This window comes from Urocitellus parryii, chromosome 7 (assembly GCF_045843805.1).
Source record: "Urocitellus parryii isolate mUroPar1 chromosome 7, mUroPar1.hap1, whole genome shotgun sequence".
Taxonomy (NCBI): domain Eukaryota; kingdom Metazoa; phylum Chordata; class Mammalia; order Rodentia; family Sciuridae; genus Urocitellus; species Urocitellus parryii.
In genome coordinates, this window is record NC_135537.1 from 135649049 (window position 1) to 135659255 (window position 10207).

The following is a 10207-nucleotide window of genomic DNA, read 5'->3' on the forward strand; positions in this document are numbered from 1 at the left end:
ACTTTCTGGGTAGAGTTAAAGCCCTAGAAGCCCTCTATGTCTGGGGAGCAGACATGTCTGTGCCAAGGGAACATCCATTTGGTTCCTCACAGGTTAAGTATCTAAAAATGTCACTGTAAGGTTTCCTTCTGGTGGGGATGTGAGATTCCCTCCAGACCAGAGTGTGGAAATTAAAAAAAAAAAAAACTAGAGACACAGGGGCTGGGGATGTGGCTCAAGCGGTAGCGCGCTCGCCTGGCATGCGCGTGGCCCGGGTTCGATCCTCAGCACCACATACAAACAAAGATGTTGTGTCCGCCGAAAACTAAAAAGTAAATATTAAAAAATTCTCTCTCTCTCTCTCTCTCTCTCTCTCTCTCTCTCTCTCTCTCTCTTAAAAAAAAACTACAGTCCCAGTGCCAAGGATGATCTCATCCAACTCTTTGCCTTTCATTTCCAAGAAAATTGGTTTCTTTTCTTCACTATCACATAAGAATCTCATGGATGTTTAGGGAACAGGAAGGGTATAGATAGGGGAAAACTCCACAAATAAAAATTGCATTAATGTACACAGATGACATCTTTTGGGGGCAGGAGGCAGGGAATTGAACTCAGGGGCACTCAACTCCTGAGCCACATCTCCAGTCCTATTTTGCATTTTATTTATTTAGCGACAGTCTCACTCAGTTGCTTAGTGCCTTGCCATTGCTAAGGCTGGTTTTGAACTCACAATCCTCCAGCCTCAGCCTCCCAAGCTGCTGAGATGACAGGCATATGCTACCCATGCTTGGCTCACGTGATACATCTTAAGATCAAAAAAGGGAATGTTCCGTGCCCACCCACTGCCATGTCTTTTTCTCTTAATTGATAGGTCCTTCAATTAAGGACCTTCATCATACGTATGATAAAGACTTTGAAAAATTAAGTATTTAAACTCCAGCCAGGTTCATAGAATTTCCAAAGTGGAACACCCAAGACAACCTTCCCTTCTTAGTTGTCTCTCTCCAAACTTTTTAATTGGAAATACATAGCAATAAATGTCTGTGGGAGTGATAGTGATGTCTATTGCTGTGTAGCTGTGTATCTTCCTTTCTTCCACCTATCCTCTGCCCTTCATCCCCCCGACCATCCTTCATCTCTTTCTCTCTTTCTTTCTTTCATGGACTAAACAGAATATTTAATATAAGATGTGGAAATAAAACTTGCCTTTAAATATATTTTGTTATTGTACTTGAATTACAACTCCCTTCCGTCTCCTAAATATGTTTAACAAGTAGACACCACATCTTCCTCGTCCCCTTACCTATCCTTTTTTTTTTTCAATATCCCATTTCTAATCAACTTTTGGTGAATCTTCTAACTTTTTTATTAATACCCCAGCACAGCTCCAACCCAGAGCATTTCCTCATCCTGATGCTTAGCCAAACTTTAGCCCATTGTACTTGTTTTCTGTCTTCTTTCCAGCCTCCCTGGGAGGGTCATTTATCCCTCTTGATGATTCTTCTAACTCTCTGCTATATCATCCCTGTGCCTGTCCCCTGGCTGCACCTGGGTCTTGGCCTCATTGTGATTTCTTCTCAGAGATGAGGGATGGGGAGGATGGGCTGAGGGGAGGATGCAAAAAAAAAAAAAAACCTGAAAGTGAGAGATAGAATGGTTTGGAATGGAGCAGTGGAGATTAAGTATGAGACCATAAGGAGGATACTGGTGGATGGGATGGTGAGCAAAAGAGGTAAGAAGGAGGGACAGAGATTATGGGAAAGACATGATGAGATGACAGGAGATGAAAAGAGATGGGAGGATTTGGGGAATCAGCCAAGATGCCTCAGAATGTCAGCAAGGTAACAAATGGCTGCAGAATAAATGAAGAATAGGCAGGGAAGGGGGAGGAGGAGGAAAGTCATTGTGTGGAATCCCTTCCATCAGTGTGTGTGACCAACTAATACCTGCTTCAGCAGCTTTGAGGTCATTGTTGGGCCTCACTCTTCCAACCAAGAAAAACAAAGAGGTTGCATTTTCCTGAAGTATTGTGTACTTAGGTACTTCTCCTCTTCAGTGTCCTCTAGCTAGGGGGTAATTATAGAAGGACACAGCATTACAGAGACATTCGGGAGAGAGGGGGGAGGATTGTGTTCTGGGACATCATCCTCCATGACTATCAGCCATCAAAGCTCCCAGTCTCTCTGCCTTTGGGCCCACACCTGACAATTCTGTGTGAAGCACAACTTGAAGTGTGTCTCTTTCCTGATGCTCTTGGGTCTCCAGTTACTTTGGGGTAGAAGACAGTATTCTTCCCTCAAAGGGAAAAATCCTTGTGAACAGAATCTGAGGATGTGGGCTGTACTCACAGCATCCCGGCTCATCCTCTGCTCTGCAGTCCTGGCAGGTTCCTGACCATGCTGGGCTCATTCCCTCCTGTACAGGGAGTGGGACAAAATCGTCTCCAAGAGTCTTTACATTTAGTGACATCAGAGTATTATCATCTGACTGAACTTTCCCCCAGACTCTTCACATCAAAAAAACATTTTGATAGCATTATCCACCACCATTTACAGCACTCCATGTACCCCAGGAGCATTTAACATTCCCCCTCCTAATCTTATATATGACCCCAAAAGGTCCCCAGGGCCTTGGCAGTGGCTACTTCTGAAAATTCACCCCTTGCCCATCTCCTGCCCATCCTCCAAGACTGAAGGGTTTCCTGACAAGTACAGAAGTTCTATTTCTTTTGGGATTTCTCTCTCTGTACCCAAATGTAAACATACTTATTTTAATATTATTCATAAAGTCATACCTGTTTGTGGAAACATTACTCAATGGCATTCATCAATTAGAAAATAAAAATCAGTAGAATAGAGGAAAGAGACCAGGGGTTGGGGGAGGGGAGGAATGGGGGAGTGCTGGGGAGTGATATTGGCCAAATTATATTGTTACGTTGTGCACGTGTACAAATATGTAACAACAAATTCCATCAATGTAAACACAACTATAATGGACCAATAAAAACATGTGTGGGGAGGGGGAATCACACAAAAGAGAAAGCATCAATCAAAAATAAATAAAGATTGAAGGGAAAATCAGTAGAGGAAGGAGAATGAGGGAGAGATGAGGGGAGGGACAGGAGCAGAAACAGGGACTGAAACACAGTAAATCAAATTCCATGCATATATGATTTTGTCAACTACTATGCATAATTATAAAATGCTCCAATAAAAGAAACATTCACCCCCCAAAATCCAAGTATTCCATCACTGTGCTGAAATTCCCATTATTAAGAATACACAGAGACAAACCCACATAAATACAGTTATCTCATCCTAGACTAAAACCCCATAAATATATATTGGAGAAAGTATATCCTCTTCAACAAATGGTGCTGGAAAAACTGAAAATCCATATTCATAAAATGAAATTATATTCCTTTTTCTCACCCTGCACAAAACTCAACTCAAAGTGGATCCAGGACCTAGACATTGTACCAGAGACACTGTACCTACTAGAAAAAAAAAAGTAGGCCCAACTCTCCATCATGTTAGCTTAGAAAATTCCTCAACAAGACCTCTAAACCACAAGAATTAAAATCAAGAATCAATAATTGGGATGGTATCAAACGAAAAATCTTCTTCACAACAAAGAACGTGAAGAGAAAGCCTACAGACTGGGAGAAAATCTTTGCCACCTGTACTTCAGATACAGAATTCACAGAGAATTAAGTTCCAGGATACAAAAAGAACTCAAAAAATTTAACACCAAAACCCCCAAATAACAGAATCAACAAATGGGCAAAAACACTGAACAGATACTTCACAGAAGAAGAAATATGAATAATCAACAAATATATTAAAAAATTCAGTATCTCTATCAATTAGAGAAATGCAAATTAAAGCTACACTGAGATTCTATCTCACTCCAGTCAGAATGGCAATTATCAAGAATACAAGTAACAATAAATATTGGTGAGGATGTGGGGGAAAGGTAAATTAGTACATTGCTGGTGGGACTACAAAGTGATAGAACCACTCTGGAAAGCAGTATGGAGATTCCTCAGAAAATTTGGAATGGAACCACCATTTGACCCAGTTATCTCATTCTCTTTATGTAGGAAAACAAAAACATCACAGGAAAGTATAATTCTATTGATATGAAATGTGCACATTATACATGCACAATTCTTATAAATAAAGTCTCTGGGAGAATAAACACAAAATTTTTAAGAAAAGTTAACTCTGAATAATGCGATTTTTATTTACTTTTCTTTTTAGTTATATATGACATAGAATGTAATTTGACATATTATACATACATGGATTATAACTTCCCATTCTTGTGGTTGTAAATGATGTGGAGTTACACTGATGAAATCTTAGAGCAGCTTTGATTTGCATTTCTCTAATTGCTAAAGATGTTGAACATTTTTTATACATTTGTTGATCGATTGCATTTCTTCAGTGAAGTGTCCATTTTAAGTACATAATACACCATCATTAACTGCAGTCACAACATTGCACAATAGAATTCTGGAACTGATTCCTCCTAAATAAAACTTTTTACCCTCAGATAAACATTGTTCATTTCCTTTTTCCTCATTAGATGAGTTTTTTCTCCTCCAGATTCTTTCAAGATTTTCTCTTTGTTTTTGCTTTTTCTGCAGTTCTCTGTGAAGATTATTTGGTATTTTTCCTGTTCAGTGTTCTCTGTTCAGATCGGTAGTTTGGTGTCTGTCATTAATTTTGTAAAATTCTCAGCCACTATTATTTCATACATTTCCCCTGTTCCTTTTACTCTTTCTTCTCCTTATGATACTGCCATTGTACCATGTGACATCTTTTGAACTTAAACCATAATTCTTGTATATTGTGTTCCACATTTCTCACTCTTTTTTTTTCCTCTTTGTTTTTCAATTTGAGAAGATTCTAGTAACACATCTTCAAGTTCATGGATTTTTTTCCCTTGGCTTCATCCAGTCTACTTATGAACCTAGTCCATCCTGACTGCTATAACAGAATATCATAGACTGGTGACTGGGAAATCCTGAATCAAATTATCTGTAGTTTTGGTGCCTAGTAAGACTCCACTTCTTGGTTCAGATAAGGCTTTCTTCCAACTGCATCCTTATGTAGTGCAAGGGATGAGAGAGCTCTTGGGATCACTTTTATAAGGGTACTAATCTCACTCATGAGGGCTCTACTGTATTATATGCTCTGTTATTGCAGTTCTAAATGCATAAGACAGAAGTAAATCCATTAGAGAATGGATATTTTAGAGCATTGGGTTAATTCCTTCAGAGTACTTGGTTCAAAAGGACCACTCTAGACTCTTGCTCTTAGTCAAGCAAAGAAATGGCCTTACTCTTGAAAGTCTAAGAGGCATCAAAAAGCTATGAAATATGACTCAATGGGCCAATATCAGGAAAGAAAGGAATACCAAAGAGATGCAATTAACAATTAGACAGCTTTCCCTTGAACAGCAATTGCTGCATCCAATGCAAGGCTGAGAGAACAGAAGGTGCAGCTGAGAGAACAAGAAGTAAGCAGAGTTTTTAGCAGGTTTATAGGGCTAGAGACAAAAAAAAAAAAACTCTGAGTTAGGAGTCTGACACGTTACGAAATACAGTAAACATTCTAGAAGGTTATTTGGGATTTCCAACATGCTACATTCTAGTAGTGTAACCAATCCTCACCCAGCCTGAAATGCATCTTTAATCAGCTCCATGATAGATTGGATGAAGACAATCTACCCCTATTCTTACTACCCACTGGAAGTAGAAACAAGTTGTTTCCAGAGAAAAATCTATAATCCTAATCAGTGTCATCCATCAGAAATTTAACCACATATAGAATTCCAAACAATATACATAATTTAAATTTTTCTAGAGTCACTTTAATAAGTGTAAAAAGAAGCAATTGGAATTTATTTTAGCACTATATCTTATTTAACCCAATAATCTAAAATATCACCATTTCAACATGCAATAAAGATTAAGAAATTATAAGTGAGATATCTTACATTCTTATTTTTCATGCTGACTTTGAAACCTGATGTGGATTTTTAACTTGTATGAAATCTCAATTGGGTGCTAAATTTTCATCAAAGATACTGGATCTGGTTTCTTTCCTCCTGAGATCTAGCCCTCCCAGGGCTGGACTGGGGAAGGGGAAGTGTCTGTGCTCATTCACATGGTCCTTGGTGAAATTCTGTTCCTCACCAGTTATTGGACTGAGGGTCCTGGGGCCTCGCTGGCTGTCAGCTGGAGACTGCTTTCATTTCCTTGCTGCTGGGGCCTCTCAAAAATATGGGTGCTTCTTTCCTCAGATCAAGGAGACAGAGGGCCAGAGAGCAAAGAGATGTAAATTATAGTCTTTCATAACTCATCTCTGAAGACATACATATCTCTTCACTTTTGCTATATTCTTTTTGTAGAAGAATGTCCCTAAATTAGGCCCCCATGCAAAGGTACAGAGACATGAATACAGAAGCAGGAATCATTGGGAGCCATTGTGGAACTGCCTACCCACCACTCAAATGCCCATCAGTGGGTGATGGGACACAAATGGAGCATCAGTCAACAACAGAGAGGAATGCATGCATACATGTTAAACCATTAGGCTGATGAAAGAAGTCAGGCATAAATGATTCCATTCATCTTAAATTCTAGAAAGTACAAACTAATCTATAGTGAAATAAGCAGATCTGTGGTTGCCTGGTTCTTGTGATGAGGGAGGGATCCATGACAAAGAAGAAGCAGGAAACTCAAGAGAAGAAAAATATTTTGCAGTTTGGTTGTGGTAGATTTTACTAGATGTATATTTGCCCAAACTCATCAAATATTATGTTTTATGTGAATTGTGTTATACGTAAATTTTACCTCCATAAACCTGTTTTAAAAGAATATAATGTGGCAATATTTACATTAAATTCCAAAACACTGTAAACATAAGTAATGCACATATTTTAGGAAATATGTGTAATAAAACTACAAAGAGAAGAAGAAAGTGACAAACACAAAATTCAGGATCATGGTTATTTCTGAAGGAGAAACATACATAAGGATTCCATGTGTCAAAGTCAAATAAAATATAGGGATAAATTTCTAAGTATAAATGTTTTGTTTGGAAATAATATAAAAATTAGGATTGCAGTCTGGGTCATGCACACATAGACGAGGATAGCCTCAAGTGCATGACAAAGGAAGTCTAGGGTCTATCCAGAAAGAAGAAAACTATAAACGTGTTTTGAGAGGAAGCTTATGGGCACTTGAGGAATTTTGCAGAAGCTGGTAGGCCCCTATTGGCAAGTGGCTGCAGCTACTAAGCAAAACTAGTTTGAAAATCATAGCAGGGAGTTTCATCTTAAGTTATAGTGAAACTAGTCAAAGTCACAGCTAGTTGTTTCATGGGAATGGGCTTGTGGAGTAATTCTTGGAACTGGTGCTGGCAACCTGAATGTTTTCCCCAATGGTCTCTTGGATCTGTGGTTGGGCATGACTAATAACTGTATTTGTATAATCTATTTTTACATTTCCTTCTTTTAAGATCTTTCTCTGAAAGCATCACTGACCAACTGTCCTGTAGTTCAGTCTTGATTGTCCCTCAACGCTGGGAATGGACCTGTTCTGGTTGTTGGCCTGGTCCCATGGGGGGTTATAGGGGGCAATGTCAGGGACCCAGGCCACATATAAGGAACAAAGGGGCTAGAAGGAAACGTCCCTGCTCACCCTTAGAGAAAGTGTAGACTTGTACAAACTTTGTGGAGGCCAATTGAGGAAATTTTCAAAGGCCTAGAAAATTAAAACAAAAAACAACTTTGATCCAGCAATTCCACTTCACCAATTTCCCCTAAGGAAATCAGACATAAGTGAACAAAGATGGACCACAGAGCCATTTATCATTATATTGCAAACAACAGGGAAAACTGAGTTACTACATATTGGATAATAGGAAGTATGTTAAATGAATTGTGACATATTCATTAAATTGAACATTGAAATACTGTATAGGCATTAAATAAGAATATAGCTGAATATTATCATAAAAATATTTTTATTAAGTTAAAAGCAAGTTTCAAAATAATTTGAAATCATTCTGGGGGGAAAAGTGTGTTTAACAAAGACCAAAGTCTAGAATTTATACCAAAGTCAAGCAAGAGTTGTCTTTGGATAGAAAAAAATACAAACTATTTTCAATTCAATTGTACTTCTAATATATCTAGAGTCAATTTTTGCTTAAGAAAAAATAATAAAATGCTTTCTGCTTGCTGCTTTTGCCTAGCTATCTCTGCTTACAAACCACAGTGATTATTATGGGCCAGACACCCTTCCAGACACTTCTGAACATTATCTTATTTAACCCTCACAGCTGCTCACTGATGTACATGGGTCTCAATTTACAGGTATTAGCCTGACCATATTTATTGTTGAGACTGGTGCAGGGGAGGACATCAGGTTACACAGAGAGGCCCTGTCTTCACCACCAATTGATAAACTTATTCTGAGCAGAGTCTATATGTTCTAGTCACTTATATATATCTAGTCACCTATCTCCCTCTACAGGTCTTACATGTGGTAGAGGATACTCCCAGTTCCCACTTCAAGTAACGCTCAAGTTGACCTCTGAAAGGCTTTCCCTAGGAGGAATCTTCCCAGAGCCCCATGCATGTCCTTGTTCCTCAGGCTGTAGATAAAAGGGTTCATCATGGGGGTCACCACAGCATACATCACTGTGGCTACTGAATCCTTCATGGAGTAGGTCTGCAGGGGCTGCAGATACACCATGCCAAGTGTCCCATAGAAGAGGGAGACCACAGCCAAATGGGAGGCACAGGTGGAGAAGGTTTTGTACTTCCCAGTGGCTGAGGGTATTCTGAGGATGGCTCTGACAATGCGGACATACGACATGATCATGAACCCTAGCGGGGTGAGGAAGATGAAGCAGCCTGTGGCGATCAGCACCATGTGGTTGATCTGGGTGTTGGAACACGCGAGTCTCAGCAGGACGTACATCTCACAGAAGATGTAATGGATCTTGCGGGATCCACAGAAGGTCACTCTGGTCATGAGAAGAGTGTGAATGAGGCCATAGAGGATAGATAGGGCCCAACACAAGATGAGCAGCAGGAGACAGAGCTGAGGGCTCATGGCTGTGACATAGTGGAGGGGGTGGCAGATGGCCACATAGCGGTCATATGCCATCACGGCCAGGATGAGGTTGTCCAGGGCCACCAGGGAGACCAGGAAGTAGAGCTGTGTCAGACACCCTGGGTAGGAGATGGCTTTGTTCTGGGACTGAAGATTCACCAGCATCTTGGGGATTGTGTTGGTGACAAAGAAGAGGTCAGTGAGGGAGAGGTTGGCCAGGAAGAAGTACATGGGAGTGTGCAGGCGGGAGTCAGAGCCAATGGCCAGGATGATGAGCACATTTCCCACCACAGCCACCAGGTACATGGACAGAAACATCCAGAACAGGATCTGCTGTTGCTCAGGAATCTCTGAGAGCCCCATGAGTAGGAACTCACTCTGATTGCCTCCAACCATTCTCCCAACTCTCTGCAACAGGAACATCAAGAAATGCTTACCAAATGCTCTCAGATGGATACGGACACAAACATAAACAAAATCCACTGATTCCTCAGCAGTAAAAATTTTGCTATAATTTTAGGTTATCAACAAAGTAATAATAGGCACAAAAACGTAACTTAGAAAATCTTTATGGGACAATCATTCTAGCAACTTCTAATCTATCATATTCGATGTTATAGAAATGATATCTATTTCTTATTTTAATTCTTGTCCTACTATATAATAATTTAATGTGTTTAAAAATTAGTATGTTAAGATATTAAATAGGTATTAAAGTTATATTTGAAAACAGGTGCATGCAGTATAAGAAATGGATATTGTACAAATGGACAAAGGGGAAAGATGAAAAAGTATAGGAAAAGAAGAGGAAATATTATCATTATTTGCTGATGTGATGATCTCTCTGAGAAAGTTAAGACTATCAACTGAAATTTTATTAGAAATTTAAAAAGGACATCAGAAAAGTAGCCAATCACAAAACAAATAGACTCAAACTAATGTTGTTCCCAGGAAGCCCTGTACCACAGTGACCGTGCCAGCAGAATTATGGAATTCCAGTCCCAGCACTGTCACTGACCAGCTGTGGCCCCTGAGGCAGGTTGCTTGAGCCCTTTAAGATTCACTCAGTTTCTTCAACCCAGCCAAGGTGTCTAT

The 10207-nt window shown here is 39.6% G+C and overlaps 1 protein-coding gene across 1 annotated transcript; it reads right to left on the reverse strand.

The window, feature by feature from the left end:
• Positions 1 to 8575: 8575 nt before the first annotated feature.
• On the reverse strand, positions 8576 to 9508 carry LOC144255964 (olfactory receptor 1D2-like). The gene has a single exon (XM_077801134.1). It carries the CDS (start codon positions 9506 to 9508, stop codon positions 8576 to 8578), a length of 933 nt encoding a protein of 310 aa, XP_077657260.1.
• Between the last annotated feature and the right edge of the window lie 699 nt (positions 9509 to 10207).

Coding starts and splice junctions, on each gene's coding strand:
- LOC144255964 (XM_077801134.1), bottom strand. CDS start 9,508: ATGGTTGGAGGCAATCAGAGTGAGTTCCTACTCATGGGGCTCTCAGAG.